Here is a 17,651-nt window from a genome sequence, read left to right as displayed (position 1 = left end):
AAAATACATTAAAAGGTGTTCATCATCCTTGGTGTGATCGTTAGAATAAGATGCTCCCCATCCAAAGGCTCATTATGTGTGAATATTTGGTTCTTCATTGGTAGAACTGAGGAAGAATTAGAAGATATGAACTTGTTGGAGGAGGCCTGTTATTGGGAGAGGGCTTTGGAGTTTCAAATTCCATCTATCCTCAGATAGCTCTCCCCTCTCTCCTTACCCCAGCTAATGTTTGTGGGTCAGATGTGAGCTCACAGCTACTGCTCCAGTGCCATGCCTGCTTGCCTGTTGCCATGTTCCTCACCATGATGGTTATGGATTCACTCTCTGAAGCTGTAAGCCCAATAAACTTTTCCTCTAAAAGTTACTCAAAATAAAACAACATTTAAAGAATTTGTTTCACCCCAGCCATAATAGCCAAGGTCAACAAACAGCCAACAATGAGTTCTGGGGGAAATGGGATAAATAAAACCCTCATTCACTATTGCTGGGAATACACATTGGAAAGCAGTGTATAGAATTCTCAAAAAAAAAAACAAAAACAAAAACAAAAACAAAAACAAAAAACAAAAAACAACAAAAACCCTCCAAAAACCTAAATCTACCATATGAGCCAGGTATACTACCCCTTGACATATGCCAAAATGGTGTAAAATCCTACCCCACAAATATTTTTCAGGCATATTTGTTGCTGCTCTACTCACAATAACTAGAAAATGGAAACAATCTAAAGGTCCTTTAACAGATGAATAGATAATGAAAATATGCACGTCTCAGCTGCAAAGAAAAATGAAATTATAAAATTTGCAGGTAAGTGAATGGACCATAAAAATTGATATTGAAAAACCCAGATTCAGAAAGACAAATACCATATATTCCTTCTCATTGATAGTTTCTAGATCTAAATTCTCAGATGTAAACGTTTTTTTCTAGGCTTTCTATCACTGTGTCAAAGCACCATGACCAAAGCACAATTTGGAGGAGGAAAGGGTTTATTTAGATTACACATCTACTTCACAGTTCAAAGGAAGTCAGGACAGGAATTCAACCAGGGCAGGAACCTGGAGCCAGGAGCAGATGAAAAAGTTATGGAGGAGTGCTGCTTACTGGCTTGTTCCTCATGGTTTGCTCAGTCTGTTTTCTTATATAATCTAGGATCACCAGCCCAGATGGCCCCACCCATAAAGGGCTGTGAACCTTTTGTATAAATTAATAATCAAGAGAATGCCCTTCAAGCTCAACTATAGCCTAATATGGTAGAGATATTTTCTCAATTGAGGGTCTCTCCTCTGATGACTCTAGCTTTTGTCAAGTTGATAGAAAACTAGTCAGTGTAGAGCATACGCAACATGGAGTAACCATAGAAACCAGGAAAGTATAAAGCTACTTTAGGGGGATTGGAATTTGGAGAAGAATAGCAGGATGCATTTTATACAGATGATATGGAAGATGGAATAACATGAATAGGACTGCATTTGGGGAGGTGGGAAGGAGATAAATATATAAGGAGAAAGAAGCATGAGGTGCTAACAAAAACTGGGTTATTTGATAAACCCCCAAGGAGTCTCATCATATAATATTTACCTGAAATCATACTATATATCAGCCACTTAGGCTGACAATGTTCCCTGTGAAACTGTAACCTAAAAACGCCAGGCATGAGAAACACACTTTTGAATGATTGGTGAGGGTAGTCCAAGTGATTCCCAAAGAATATGGATCTTAGATGGACACCTTGACTGAAGGCCTGTCGATACCTTTCTTCATGGGATGAAGATACCCACCTATTGCTGAAGACACTACATGCACTTTGGCCACAGGACAACTTGGAATGGCTCAAGCTGTATCTGAGCTGTATAAGTCTCTTTTCTGTGGTCTGTCTTCTATGGTTTCAGAAAAACACTGTGCAAACTGCCAAGAGAGAGAAACAATCATCCAGCCGCAACACCTTTGAACCATGAAGATTGCCAGTATGGCAAGACATGGACAAATGTGCAAAAAGTGCACTCACATGTAAGTAGCAACCAACAGCTATCGGACTAGACTTTAAGGCCTACTTACCAGGAAGGCATCATGCCTGGTACTGGAAATCTAGCAAGTTTTGCAGAGCTAATGAGGTCACAGATCTTCGAAAAGAGACTACCACTGTCAGTTTGCTAGACCGGCATACTACAATCTGAATCAATTTTATTACAATCTTATTCTTATGCCCATAGATTAGAGCAGCTACCACCCCAACCAGTGAAGCCTCTCTTTTCAACAAATTGGGAGCATCACAGAAAACCACAGGTGGGCACAGTTCGGAGACTGTGTGTAGAATTCAACCCCAATGGATACATCTGTGTCACAGCCCCTGCCTTAATAATGATCAAAACATCTCAGAAGAGAGGTCTGTAAGGTTGTAAGACCCAGCACACCAGGAAGTCTGCTTATGAAACATCCTCTCCTAGAAATGTCTGCATAAAAAAGACCAGAATAATTGCAATATCAATGGACATTTTAACACAGAAGGAAGGACATCTCTGGAAGTCTCTCCACTGGACAAAAGTACAGGCAACTAATGACATCAGAATTAACCTCTCTGAGAGATGCACCCCTTCATAAGTTAATTTAAAAAAACAGAGTGGTCAAACTTGGAACTGCATACACACCACCAACAAAAACAGATTCAGAGGGCTGCATTTATGTACATTCGTGTACACATATACATAAACACACATACATGATAATAGCAATAATCAAATAAAAAGAGGCTGCCAACCTGAAAGTGGGGTTCAAGGAAAAGTATTTTGGAGAAGCAGAGGTAGGAAAGTCAAGGGGAAACCTATTAAAATAAATAAGTAAAAATAATTTCTGGGGTCCCAAATTTTGCCTTTGAATACATGATTTTCTCCATCCAGGTCCCTAGACTATGACTTCAAGATCATTTTATAAGAAACGTTTATAGCTTTAAACCTCCTGCCTTCTTTCAAGGCTGTTGGCAAATATTGCTTCATGGTGAGGTCTCTCTGCAGCTTTGTTGTGAAATGCAGCTGGATGATCTGATGAGAGATCAAAAAGGCTCCATTGTACATTTGTCTCCCTGGGCATGATCTGGTCCCTGGTAGATATATAGAAGAACGTTCTTGGGTCAGCCTTTTATAGAATTTAATGTGTTATCTCTCACTTGATTTCAGTCTTAAGAGTCAAGAGTCAGCCCCAGGCGGGGGTGGGGTGGGGAGGGTATGGTTGGATGTGATTTTGGAAACTATGACTTGCGAACCTCTATCACTGCTAAGTTTCAAATTCTTAAACTAGTTCGGGCATGTTAAAAGTGGCCGTAAGGGCATACAGAAACTGTAAGATCAAGCCAGACAAAAATCTCGGCATGCACAAAGGTGGCAGACTCTAAGTTCTGCCTCAAGCTGACATGCAGTTGATGGCCACCGGAAGAGGTGTGTCCGTTATCTTCAGGGTTGGGGCACTGAAGGGAATGTCCATGCTCCAGTAGATGGGCGTTTACCCAAGCACAATGGCAACATTGAGTGTACTCTGTCATTTTTGAAAGAAGGAACATGAATTATAGTGCAGGGGTAGGGAAGGAGTTATCAAAATACATTCTATGCGAGTGTCATTATAAACAACAAAAACGGAGGGTGTCTTCATTCTGGCTTTCTCAAGGTCATGTCTTCCATTACCATTTGCCAAATGTCACCCTAATTCTCCTCCCCAAGGGTACCCTAATCTGTTTCGGGGTTCCTCCAGGTATCATGGCAGGGAAACAAAACTCGAAGAGATGAGAATAAAAAATTGGTACAGCTTGACTTGCTCAGTCAAACTGAATCAAAACTTCCTGAGAGTCTGATCCTGTGGTTTAATCCTATGGTACGTTTAAAACACAGTCAAACTTTGGGCTCTCATAAGAAAGCTTTAGGCATCGCTACCTAGGAGTTTTCTAGCAAAGTAGCAAAGTGCCCATGAGCTTTACAATAATCATGAATTTTACTGGCTGATAAACAGAGCTCAGAGAGAGGGTCAAGGGAGGAAAGATTTGTGATGAGAATAAGGTTAGATTCTATTGGTGGAGGGTGCAAAGTACGAGAGGCCTCTCATAAAGATGGTTTCTATGCAATGAGAGACAAAAGCCCAGGATCTGGGCCTAAACAGTGCTCAGGATATTGGAAGATTTAGGAAGGCAGGCTCCATAGACTAGCCAAAGGATCACAAGATTATCAGACAACATCCACCCCGGCCGACCGGGTGGTCAGGTGCCGTCCATCTCCTTCCATTACGTGACTGACATCTGGGTTTCTCCGGTGGTTACTGTGAGCAGAACTAACTACACCCGTCTTTTCTTCCCCGTGTGATACGTAGAAGTCAGGCAGTCTTCACAGCCGGCTCCCTTTCATTACTTCCTCAACTCAGGCTTCCTCCTGAATGACTCCAACTCTCATGATCACGGTGCTTACTCCATTGGCATTGGAATACAACTTCTCCATTTGCTTGGTCCCCTGGTCTTCATTTTCACAACCATCTAGCCTGCCTTTTGTATCTGTTTACCTGTGAACTTATTTCTACTTGATGTACTGCTGTAAATAGTTTGTGTGATTTTTCATTATCTGATTCCAGTCCTTTTATTTACCCTCTCCTTCCCCAATTACTTGTTCTTAACAATATTTGTCTTGGAGTATCTGAGGTTTAAAATGTTCCTGAATTTCAAAGAGTAAGGGGGAAAAAAATCAGACTTGAGGCTTTACTTTCTCATAAATCTAACCAGACAAACAAAAGGACGATTATCCATACAGATGATCAGAAATGGTTACAAGCAACATAACATACCCACTGTGAAACTGATGGAAGCTCCAGCTGCCATACTAGCTGTGCTCTGAGTCAGCGCACAGTACTGAGGGGTCCCTCTTAATCACAGTGGTGGGGGTCCTTAAGACATGATATTTCAGCCAGGCTCTGAAGATTGTGCAAACCACCATGTAGAAAACGGTTGTATGAATACAGTAAGTGACTACATTTGAAAAAGTAGAAAATAAGAAGGATTTTAAAAAGGGGTTGAAGTTCCAGTTTCCATAACCAAGAAAACTGGAAAGTGCAGGTGTCATTTGAAAAAAACAAAACAAAAAACAAAACAAAAAACAAACAAAAAGCCCCAGAGAACAAAGGATCTTCCACATGGTGGTTCACAACCATCTGTAATGGAATAAGGTGTCCTTTTCTGGGTATGTCTGAAGACAGTGACAGTGTACTTACATATAATAAATAAATCTTGAGAGAGAGAGAGAGAAAGAGAGAGAGAGAGGAGGGGGAGGGAGGGAGGGAGGGGGAGGGAAAGAGAAGGAGAGGGAGGGAGGGAGAGAGAGAGAAGGAGAGGGAGGGAGAGAGAGAGAAGGAGAGGGAGGGAGAGAGAGAAGGAGAGGGAGGGAGAGAGAGAAGGAGAGGGAGGGAGGGAGAAGGAGAGGGAGGGAGAGAGAGAAGGAGAGGGAGGGAGGGAGAAGGAGAGGGAGGGAGAGACAGAGAAGGAGAGGGAGGGAGAGACAGAGAAGGAGAGGGAGGGAGAGAGAGAAGGAGAGGGAGGGAGAGAGAGAAGGAGAGGGAGGGAGAGAGAAGCACAGATACCAAGCTGATCATCAACTAGGTCTGAAAGCTAGTCAGAAAAGGTGGGAGACAGTCTCTACCACTGGGTAACAATCTCTACCACATGCCAATATTTTGTGTGGTAATAAGAGATGAAGGGAAGAAAACTTCATCTCTAATTGAGAGTGTGGGGTATTTGATCATCTTCTCTAAGCTTTTCTTTACTTATCTGTAAAATACATATAACTTTATCAGATAAACTACTGCCTGAGTCCAATGGAATCAAGGCATTTATCTATCTTGTTTGCCATTGTGTATGGTGTGTAAATGTGTGCTTGATGAAGACTGGCAAGGATGACAAGACCAGGAAGAAGAAAAGAATTGTCAACTTCTTAAAGATGTTATCAGGTATCAAGATTGGGGATGGGAGAAAGAGGAGACAACCCATGAAGAATTACAAGCAGCAGCCAGGACTGAAGAAAAGAGAAAGTGTATTCCATTACCACATCGATTTCTGAGGGATTTCTAACATCTAACATAGAACATGGATCCCAAATACTGTTTATGTTTGATCCTTGTGCATCCTCACTTCCTAGGGTCCCAAGAGAGGGTGTGTTAAATGTTTTCTGGGTGTTGAGTTGATGTGGTGGGGTGGCTTCAGACACAAATATACCCCACAGTTTACATGATGCAAAGAGACCAATTTAGGTGAAAAAAAAAAGCCAGTTGATTGAATATGTAAAAAACACGATTGAAGTTTAAAAGGAAATTTTGGATGGTTTATTTAGACAGATGCCAGTAAATAGTAGGTTTATGGGTAACTTGGTGAGTATATGATAGGTATATACATATATTTATGGGTAAAGGCCTCCATAGATGCAGGGGAGAGAGAGAGAGAGAGATAAAGAGAGAGAGAGAGAGAGAGAGAGAGAGAGAGAGAGAGAGAGAGAGAGAGAGAGAGAGAGAGAGAGAGAGAGAGAGAGGAACAAAGAAGTAATGGTGCAAAAAGAGATTATTCTCTGAAAACAGAATTAAGAATGGATAAGGTTTCTGTTTTCTCGAGCAAGAGCCTATATGGAGATTTAGCTGGGAGATTTAGTGGTGGGTTCTGGCTCCATTAAGCTAAACCACATAGAGAGGAACTGTGCTAGGAAATGCAGTCAGGCTGTGGATACGTTCAGGACCAGCTGCTTGTACCATGAGTTGGGAATTCTGGGTGCCTAGGCAGGGCTCCCCTGAATCTTTATGCGTGCATCAAGGGCCTCTGACATTCACACAGGCTTCCATTTTCCAGAATCTATTAGTAGGACCCTGTTTCTTCCACAGTTGCAAGAAACATAGGTATAACCAGCTGCTGCAGCATGAATCTGGGGCTTTAGCTCCCAGTATTTTGAATCATGCATACCTTAACCCTTTTCTGCAGGACAGACCTCTGCCTTTTCATCTTGATCACAAGTCCTGGCCAGTGAGAAAACAGGAGGAACTAGTTTTTAGAAGCCTGTATAGGCCCTTTTCATCTTTTCTCAAAATTGTGCCCTACGAATTAACCATTTACTTACCTCCTTAATTCAGGGGACACTAATTTCTTTTTCCTGATAGAAACAAATTTGAGTGTGCATATAAACCTTAGATTACACTTGCCCAGCTTACCCAGGGAACCCTGCACCTTCTCTACAGTGATCTGGTCTCTCATCTCTGTACATAGAGTTTACTGGCTCAAGCCTTGACCTCTGCACAATACAGTCTTCAGATTCTACTCCCTGTAGTCCCTGGAGGCCCCATCTCTCCATGCTGTTTTGGTTTTCCCTGTTCTTACCGTAGTGGCTTGTTCAGGCAATATAAGCTGAGCATGATGCTTCCTGGAAAGACAGTATTGAGGTAAATTTGAGGGTTTGAACCCGTGATCTGGAAATCTGTGGAGTTGGTGACCTGTGTGAATGTAATCTCATCTTTCATTCGAAAGCCAAGCACATATGTGTCTGCCAGACACCAGAGTATGGTGATGTGGATGAATGGAAATTTGGAAGAAGGTCTTTACCTTAAGCATAATCTCTGCTGTAGAAAGGACAGAGAAGATATACCAATGATTTCTCAACAACATAGCTACCCAAAAAGATCTGAAGAAAGACAACACCAACACACACGCTAACATGCAAGGGGGAAATCTCATGAGGATTTAACCTGAGACTAAGAACTTCAGGCAATTAAAGAATGCTAAGAGTAGAAGAAAACAGTCTTCCTTAGATTTATTAGCTAAATTGTGTGCTAATAAATAGGTATTTATTTAGACCATCTCCTCCGTCTTCGTGTAAGGAATTATTAGTTAGATCAGAATTCCAGGTAACTGAATTTTAGCTTTAGTCCCAAACACACCAAGCTTCGCTAACTAAATCAAATACAGACTTGTCTCAAATCTTGGCCACTATTCCCTGTTTCTCCAAATGCTTCTGCATTTCCCACCTCTGTGATTGTGCTTCCGGGGCCAAATCACGCCCATGTGACTGCACTATTATTGACTCTGCCACAACGTGAGCCCTATGACTCAGGATGAGCCAGGGATTTTTTGTGGTAAATTTTTATTCTCTGCTCTGGACACTCCACCCTCATCTTCACTCATCACTGGTTTTTACACTTGTACAGCCCTGTGCTTGAGTCTGTGCTATTCTTACTTCAGCACCTATGCTACAGTTGAACGTCTGTTCATAGGCTTGAGTACACTTTAAGATCCTTGAGAGAAGAAATCAAGCTTTGTCCTTCTTCCCATCCTAGGTATCCCGGTATTTTGAACCCATTCCATCCTAGAACCAGCACACCCTGGACCTTGGATCCACTATAGTTGCATTGACACATTGCAACAGCTGGGATCTCTGTGATGACTTGATCTCCTGACTGAATAGATTATCAATAAGCATTCAAGTGTATTAGTCAAATATTGACTGTTCAGCTACTGAATTGATACCTAGTAGAATTAACTGAACCTTGGCCTTTTTTAAAAGCTCATGGGTAAAGAATGCCTAGAAGTCTTCAGTGTCTTTGTAAGCTTCTCTGGTACAGGGAAAAGATGAATGTGTATCACTATGATGTTCTCCCCCTCCCCCGATAAAATGAAACACCCCAACTCATGAATCTAGGTACTTTTCAGACAATGATGAAGTATAAGACAGGTTTTATTGAAACTAAAGTGCTTCTACAGTGAAGACTTTTCAACATAGTCCACGTTTGCTCTTGTCTTTACTCCCTAAATTCTAGTTCTGTCTCTCAATCCTGAATGTGCCCAAAGCTTATCTGATTTGGTTCCCAGAAGACAATCGCGTCTCTTTCAGGCTTTCCTATTGCTACAGAAAGCAAAGAATGTATTCAAAGGCAATCCAGTCCCAAGCTACATGTCCTAGGGCAATTCCTAAAAAGAAACATTTTGTCCACAGGAGTTCTCTCTGTGCCCACAGCCAGAAATTGATCTGGAAAGATGCCCAGGGTCTGGATGACGTCAAGAGAGTCCCAGCAAGCTTGACTACACCCTTCAGGCTGGTAAGCGCCTGGATGAGTGGGCGTGTTCTTCGAAGTGAGAGACATTGGAAAGAAACACCAGGAAATACTGTCATCATGGTGACATTTCAGGAATTGTAATTGTGGCTGACCTTGTTATATAGGTAGACAGGCACACATTTTGGCCCAGTCTCAGCTTGTTGAGAAGCAGTCAGCTATGAGGCTTCATTATCTGCTATTTGTATTCCTCATCTTGTTCTTGGTGCCTGCTCCAGGTAAGAGGGGTTGGGAAATAAGGGGTGGAAAGGGTTCGTAACATGTAATTTAGTCTGATCTTCTTTGTACTTCTGGGTGAGCATTAAATCAGGTGGATTTGCTGAATGGAAAACAAACATCACCAATGGCTTCTTCCAACATCAATCAGTAAGAGCCTGAAAGCAGGCTTCTGTCTGTGCTGTCACACTCTTAAAAGACTAAACACTGTCACAGATGCCAACTCTCCACCCACCTCATCACGGGACTACTATTAATGAGACCATAGGAAGCTGATGTGAAATTTGAATTCTGGCAGAAATGAACAGTTTAGTCTGGTACCCAGACCCACAGATATCTACTCCAATGGGCTTAGTGGTTGGAGGTAGAGAGAGACGCGCTAGGCTGCTTGGAAGGTACTACCAACTATGGTGGCCTCGATCCCCAGTTCTTATGGGAGGCCTATAGACCAGGCCACTGTGTGTTTACAGCCGAGGTACAGCCCATAGAGACATTTGTTTCTTGCTGAGACCTCCTTTAACTTTATGTGTGATTTTATAAGAAAAGAGAAACAAATGGGAAATGAAACTAAATCGGTTTGCTAGATCCAACATCTTTCTAACACTCTTTTTCCTAAAATGTTCTTTTTTTTTCCTCTTGCAGGGGATGCATTCATCCCAAAAAGCCTCCGAAAATTTTTTTGTAGAGTACGAGGTGGCCGCTGTGCGGTACTTAACTGCCTTGCAAAGGAAGAACAAATAGGTCAATGTTCTAACAGAGGTCGGAAATGCTGCCGAAAGAAGAAGTAGAAGACCCAGATGTGAAACAAGAATGTTGCCATGCAGGATGAGGGTGGGGGAGGTCCTCCTGGAAATGTATTAATATAAATATATTTTTAAAAAGCTAGTAGCTTAATCTCTTTGAACATTCTGCTCATTGTTAACAAATAGGCAACTAAGAAAGTCACTAGACTCAGCCTGATTTGAATGAAGCAGCATTTCTGCAGTAGTCCACGGGATGTGTGTGCATATGTGTGTGTGTGTGCAAGAGTGTTTGCATGAGTGTAAGCCTGTGTGTGTAACATGTATATAAAAATGTGTGGATATATGATACAATCTATAATTTGTACATTTTATACCCCATTGAAAGGGGTGTTATTATCTCTTGAAATAACCCCTTTGGGTCTTACTAGATATTTTGAACTTTCTGGTCTTTTCCCCAGAAACTAAAAGTTCCCCCCAGATCAACCTTTACCCCTTCTGAAACCTTTGCTCAGAGAAACGGGGTTTCCTGCTGCTCTGGACTTTACTCAGGTGCCTCCTGCCTTGTGCACACTTCACCCACACGGTTCTCAACTATAATGCACTCCCAGCCCCCAGGAGCTGCCCTACAGTCTCTTCTTCCTCAAGACAGCAAGCTGCCCCAATAGGCGCAGTCTTTCCCTAGATGTGCCGGCCACAAAGTCTAAGTCCTCTGTCTTTGACTCTTGCTTGTTTTTTCCCCAAGATAATGAGTTTATTGATTATTTGGGAAGTTTACATTATATACCCCAATCGCCCTCACTTTGCAGTCCTCCCAGGTTTGCCCCCAACCTTGTGATCTCCCAAAAAAGTGAAAGGGGAAGAGGAGGAGGAACATGGTCAAATTCCCAGTCTTCTGCCATTCACAGCCCCAACAGAAGCCTTCAGTTGTTTTTGATCTGTGGATACTCACATATGGCCACCTTCCACATTTTGTTGTATGGTTCCTAATTCCTAACAATGCAGTCTTGATTTCCATTTCTGGATATTTAGTGCCTTGACAGTGCAACTGTTTAACAAGCCTGCTCTGAGTCGAAGGACATGCATACAGCTTAGAGATGCTTTCACTTTATTTGCTGTTCCTCAGATGTCGGTACAGAGTGATTCAGGTAAACCCAGAGGTCTTCTTTTCTGAGAGCAGCATGCAATTAGAGGGGTGCACAGACAGGATATCTGGGGTCTTAGCAGGGAGCATTCTGTTCGAGGGGTGCGCAGACAGGATAGCGGAGAACAGAAGAACCACCCCTCCTCACAGGTTTATAGAACTCATCTTTCAACAAAAAGAACGATGTGAAAGGCTGCTGCCAGACTAAACAACCACCAGTGCAGACCTGTGATAGAAAGACAGGCACCTTTATCACACAGGGCAGTTTCTAAGTCAAGTCACAGGGAGGCAGAGTCCTAAGATCAGCAAGCAATGCTGTATCAGGAAGCCATGGAGACAAATTCAGTTCCCTTTACAAGTGGGGAAAGGAGGATGGGGTCTCAGACCGACACAGTGTTTGATAGCTGTTGGAATGGAAGAGGGGACTTCAGGCCTGGGTGAGTGCTGACACTTAGAAATAAACATCATATGGCCAGAACAAAATGAAAAGGCAAGAAAGGAAGTGTGTGGGCGTTTCTGGAGCGTGCTAGGCTGGAAAATGCATTCCCACCAGAAGAGCAGAGAGGGCCACCTTGCCAAAGTAGCGCAGCAACGCTACCAGGTCCTTTACTAAGGTTTCTGTTGCGCTCTGACACGTTTTCAGAAGCATTTTTGAAAGTCATCTGAGGAAAATCTAAATCTGAGCCCAGCTCGCCTTTAAGTTCAACACTCATCACTCAATAGTCCAAGTCGTCCAAGGTGCTAACTGCCATCGAAATGACCAGATAGGCAAAGAAGGGTACAGTCCACGACCAGAAGAAAAGTCGTGCAGTTAGAAGAACCCACTGAAGCCGAGACGCCAGAATTAGGCAGCCGAGGTGTGAAAGGATTATCCCAAGCAAGGCCTAGAGGAAAAATATTCCCGTGGAAGAAGATGAAGCATATAAAGGGTCAAGTGGCACTCCCAGAGTGAACAATAAATATCGGAATAAAAACATGTGCTGAATTATGGCTGTAGAAGTAGCTCACTTGGTAGAGCGTTTATCTGGCATTCGGGAAGCCCTGGGTTCCATCCACAGCACTGACTAAACCTAGGCGTGTGGTCTCATGCTTGTAATCCTAGCACGTGGAAGGTGATCGCAGGGTGATTCAAAGAGGAAGGCCATCAAACTTGATAAGCAGCCAAGGATGACCTTCATCTTAAGGGAGCATGGACAAAGGTTCACCACAAGGTGACAGTAGCCTGCAATCCTGGCAAGTTGAGGAATTGATTTGCACTCTTCTGAAGGGACTGGTGGATGGCAGTGCCAGGTAAAGGGCGGTGTTTGGTAGAGCACCCACCCAGCTCTGTGCAGTAAAGAAATGAGGGTGTAAAGTCACCAGGAAACCTTGGTCACAGAATGGGGGATTAGCAGCAAAGAATTTGAAGACAGGCTGAATTTGTTTTCCCATGGCCACCCTGTTACTTCCGTAGCTAGGTGATTTCAGGTGTCTCTAGCTTTTCCAGGTCCCGAGGTTCTCATGTGTGAAATTGAGTACGTCCTCTCTGACAGGTTTGTGGATGAGGATTAAATGGCATGACTCATACTCAGATGATCAAAACAGAGCCAGCTACAGATCTACAATGCTCAGTGCTAAACAAAAATGCAGTCATCTTACAAAAGGGTCCAGGAAAGGAACTTATAGCAAGAACAAGGAGATAAACTTTATTCTTTATTAACACTTTATAACTTGTGAAAGGCAATAAAAGCAAGAGCTTGAGGGGGCCAATAGCACAGGCTTGCAAATGAGAAACTATCCTAGTTGTTATAAATTTGGAAAAAGTACGTTCTTAGTGAAATATATTAATTATTGATATGTGATTTTTCTGGTCAACATTTTTGCAAATCCATTTCTTAGATCATTGACACATACTTAAAATCATTGACCCATACTCTGGGCAACTTAGTTACTTTTTTATTAGGTGATGTATTATGGGGGAGCAAAGGGTATTTTGCAGGCTATGGAAATATTAGGACAAGTTAATATGAAACAAAGACGTTTCTATATCTGGAGACTGAGGATGGATACAGCCACAAAACATCACCTTAGCCCATATAAAGAGAGACGCATGAGCCACAGCCACAAGAGTTCCTGAACACCCGCTGTCCTCAACACCTAGGCTGATGAAACCATCTCCTTGATGTATTTGTCCTCAGAGGAAGAAGGGAAAGGGCAATGCCTGCTCCCTTCCCCCCGCCCCTCCCCTGCGTGTTTCAGATTGTTTTTGCCTCCTTTTTAAATCAAGGCCTACCTCATTCAATGAGTTCACATTCAGGAAAGTGTGCTGCTGATTGCTCCCTGGGATTGCAGCAGGACTTTCTGGGAAAATCACACTCCTGTGGGTAGATCTTTAAATGACAGTGCATTGCTTTAATAGTAACTGGAGGCAGCTGAGTCATCCAGAAGAGCATGAGTTAGAATTGATACTAGGCATGCTCTTGTGGGAACCACTACCTTCTTTCAACCTCTAAGCCCAACAAAGCCTCTCCCCTGTGTTATGAGAGTTCCTTAAGACGGCTTGTTCAAAGTAAAGCAAAGTCTATGGGTAAATCGCCACACTAACCTGATTCAAAGTGCATTTTTAGATTTAAAATGACCCAGGGAGAGAAATCAATAGCTAATGGGATCCTACTTGTAAAAATGGGAGGTATAGGAATATTGACCAGATACTTCTTCATGTATGTAAATAGGATTGTGATGTACAAGGACATTTCCCCTGAAGAAAAATATGATGAGATAATTAGGAAAAGGTTTGTTGAAGTTTTGTGATTCACAATTTTCTTTTCCCTTTTTATTAACACCGATTTTTTTATTAGATACTCTCTGTACTTATATTTGAAATGTTATCCTCTTCCCCCACCCTGCTTCCATCCCCCTCCCCCTCCCCTTGCCTTCAGGAAGGTGCACTTGCTCCTAATCACCCTCCCCACTCCATTGCTTTGGCATACCTTGCATTGGAAAAACGGTTTCACAAATTAAAAAAAAAAAAAAAAAAATTCACCAGGTGGTGGTACACACCTTTGATCCCAGGACCCAGAAGGCAAAAAGGTGGATGTCTGAGTTTGAGCCACTTTGGTCTACAGAGTGAGTTCCATGACAGCCTGGACTACACAGAAAATCCCTGTCTCAAATGTTTTTTCCCCATGATACTAGGGAATGACCCATGAGTCTAGTGTGTGGTAAGTGCTATCCAAGGTAAGGTTTTCTTCTAGAATTCCTTTTCCTCAGTCCAGTTTGAGACATGGGAAATTAGTCCCCACTGAAGCCTAAGCCCATCATAGCCAGACTCTGAGATGACCAAGTCAAATGTCTGAGGAACAGCCAAGTAATGTCAAATTGTAACCAGTAAGTCTGTCCTGGGACAGAATGGGTCCCTTGTACTTAAGAAGTAGGGCAGGAAGCTGTTTTTGGTGAGGAACCAAGGAGGAAATCATCTGAGGCTCCCCACATTTAAGGGCCACTCCTTGACAAAAGAGGTAAGGTGCATTGTGTTTCATAACTGTAATTACTGGGGCTCTAGACAGTGTGGAATCCTCCCCAGAAGGCAGCACCTGGTCCTATATAAGGCACTGAGCTCAAGTTTCTCTGCACCTCTGCATCTCATCAGGCTTCAATCATGAGGATCCATTACCTTCTCTTCACATTTCTCCTGGTGCTGCTGTCTCCACTTGCAGGTGAGGCAGGGAAATAGGGTGGTCCCAATGGGATATGAGAAACAGCTCCCTACAGCATGTGTGTGTGTGTGAGAGAGAGAGAGAGAGAGAGAGAGAGAGAGATGTATCTCTGTGTGTGCCTTTTGTCTCTTTCTGTCTTTCTCAAATCCACTTCTTACCTTCCTCTTTTCTTTCCTCTAGGCACATTTTAGACAATGTGTTTTATGTAACTGCTAACACAAACCAAGGACTATTTCTTATTGCCTTGAAGGAACCTGACATGACTCATGCTGGGCTGATCTGCAGCCCCTGACTTCTATTTCCTAACTCCTGGTGATAAGCTTAAGATTATGAAATGAGTCTCTTATAAGTAGCTTAAAAATAATTACATGAAGAATGTTTGATTATTATCTCAAAAAAGGGCACTCATTTAGAAATTTTTACGTTCAAGGAATAGAGTCTCTACTCGAAAGATTTCCTCAGAATAACTAGCACATCCTCTATTTGAGAACTTCCTGTCCCCCTACCCCCAAAAAGACCCTTAATCACACAATGTTTACAGGGGTAATGAGGCCCATAGCTCAGGGAAGGCAATGGAACACAACTTCCCAAACACTGCCTACATTGTATCTTGTGGAAAATGTTTATATTTTTTATATTATATGTGCATGTAAGGATCTGTGTATGAGTATGGGCCAAGCAGCAGTCATTACAGAAAGCCATAAAAGGAGATCTAGTCTCTCAGAGATGCAGTTATAGGCACATATGTGCTGCCTGACATGGTACTAGGAACCTATCTCTGCTCTTCTGCAGGAGAGGTGTGCACTCCTCCCTGCTGAGCATCTTTCCAGGCTCTGCATTGTATAACATACTTGGCATTAGGCAAACTGAAGAAAGGGGATAGACAGCCCCAAGAAATGGAGCTAAAAACAATTAAGAGAGAATGTGAAATGAATGAATAAAGCAAAGGCCTCAAACTTCATCAGACAGAAATTCTAGAGAAAAAACCAAATTTCACTAACTTTGCTGATGGATTCTGGTTTACAGAGGAGCCCCTGTGTTCTACTAGACACCCAAACACTTACTCTGTCTGACATTTAGACGAATGTGGAGAAGAAGAAGAGAAGAGGAAGAAGGAAGGATAAGATTAAGACCTCTTTTTAGACATTAGAAACTATCAGAAAAGTTAATTTCTACTTTTGATTTCCATTGTAAGTTACTTAGGAATCAAGTTATCATTAGGCAAGTCCTACACATGGAGGTTTGGGTCAAATACTCAGTTTAAAATAGGTTTCTGGAAGTTAGAATGTCTTAGTTAAAGATAGGAAGATGGCTCAGTGATTATGTGCTTGGTATGCAAGTCTGAAGATCTGAGTTTTGATCCAGTGTCCATGAAGAAGCAGAGAGAGCTGGTGCCCATCTGTAATGCCCATCAAAGCAGGATCCCAGAGGCACACTAGCCAGCCAGCCAGACACACCCAGTCAGTGAGCTCCAGGTTCAGTGAGAGACTGTCTAACAAAATGAGGCTGAGAGGAATTGAAGAACACGTCTGATGCCAACCTGTGGCCTCTTTATGTGTGTGCACTCTTGTAGGTACACACTTACACCCACTAGCTGTTTCTGATGATACAACCAGGGACTTGTCTTTGGAAAAGGGAAGGCAGGGCTGCTGTGGAGCAGCTGAGGACTGTTGGACCCTTTAACCTTGGGCCACCCTTTCTCCCCTGCTGAGCCTTTTCACATACCGTGGCAGGAACCTGTTCATACCCTTGGCAGCTGCTCTTGGCCCCCTGTCCTTGGGCTGGGACTTCCATAAGGCAGCTATTGCTTCTTGGTTCCTGGTTAGGGGCTTTCCACCAGAGCAGTCTGGTTTCTTCTGAGAAACATCTGGTACTTATCCATTGTGTCTCGATCACTACTTAAGAACCTGCTCAGTAAAACTCGAGGGTATTCTCCTTGAACGAATGACCAGTGTATGTGTTTTCTTTCAATCCCTACGCCCAATACTAGGACTCAGGCAGCGTGGGAACTATCAGAGGCCACACACAGAATCTTTGCGGACCTCCTCACTGAGGTCCCTGGAAACTCCAGTCAGTCAGGGGTGGAGCAGACACTTCAACATTTGGGTCCTAGGGAAACAAGCAGCCTTTACACAGCAGCAGGGGCCAGAACTGGATTCAGTCCGGCTAAAACAGACATCCCAGGGTTTTTTTTTTTTTTTAAAGGGAGGGGGGGCTGCTGGGATTTACTAAGGATAAGAGTGCCTTGGTCTGGATTTCAGACCGGAGGCTTTTAAGTCTAATGTGTTTTCTTACTTACCTTCCAGCCTTTTCCCAAAGGATCAACAATCCAATAACATGTCTTACCAATGGAGGCATATGTTGGGGTCCGTGCACCGGCGGTTTTAAACTGATTGGCAACTGTGGCCTTCCTAAAGTCAGATGCTGCAAGAAAAAATAGATAAAAAGACCAAGACCAGGGAGACGAATAAATCAATAGAATTTGCTCTTCCATGAAGATGCACAAAACAAACCAAATTAAAGTTCTTGTGATTACCTTCAGTAACTCCGGCTCCAGGGGATACAGAACCTTTTTTGACCGTTATGGCGACCATTTGTGCACGGTACATACAGGAAAAATACTATAGACCTAAGATTATTAGTAGTGATAATTACAATTTAAAGAAGAGTCATCGAAGAAAACGCTTTACCTTCAGCTTTCACACACATGTTATTCATATATTCATCCATATCACCAAATAGTATATAACA

The 17,651-nt window shown here is 42.7% G+C and overlaps 2 protein-coding genes across 2 annotated transcripts; both read left to right on the top strand.

The window, feature by feature from the left end:
• Positions 1-9,265: 9,265 nt before the first annotated feature.
• Positions 9,266-10,109, top strand: LOC308430042 (beta-defensin 14; the record flags this gene model as incomplete). The annotated part of the gene is made up of 2 exons (XM_080929135.1): positions 9,266-9,323; positions 9,964-10,109. The coding sequence occupies 2 exons, from the start codon at positions 9,266-9,268 to the stop codon at positions 10,107-10,109; spliced, it is 204 nt and encodes a 67-aa protein (XP_080785261.1).
• A 4,733-nt stretch (positions 10,110-14,842) lies between these two features.
• LOC308429927 (beta-defensin 4) lies at positions 14,843-17,340 on the top strand (the record flags this gene model as incomplete). Its single annotated transcript, XM_080928961.1, has 2 exons — positions 14,843-14,900; positions 17,207-17,340. The coding sequence occupies 2 exons, from the start codon at positions 14,843-14,845 to the stop codon at positions 17,338-17,340; spliced, it is 192 nt and encodes a 63-aa protein (XP_080785087.1).
• Positions 17,341-17,651: the final 311 nt, after the last annotated feature.

This window comes from Micromys minutus (assembly GCF_963924665.1).
Source record: "Micromys minutus genome assembly, chromosome: 14".
Classification (NCBI taxonomy): Eukaryota; Metazoa; Chordata; class Mammalia; order Rodentia; family Muridae; genus Micromys; species Micromys minutus.
The sequence above is the reverse complement of the archived record's forward strand: the minus strand, read 5'-3'. Positions and strand labels throughout refer to the sequence as shown.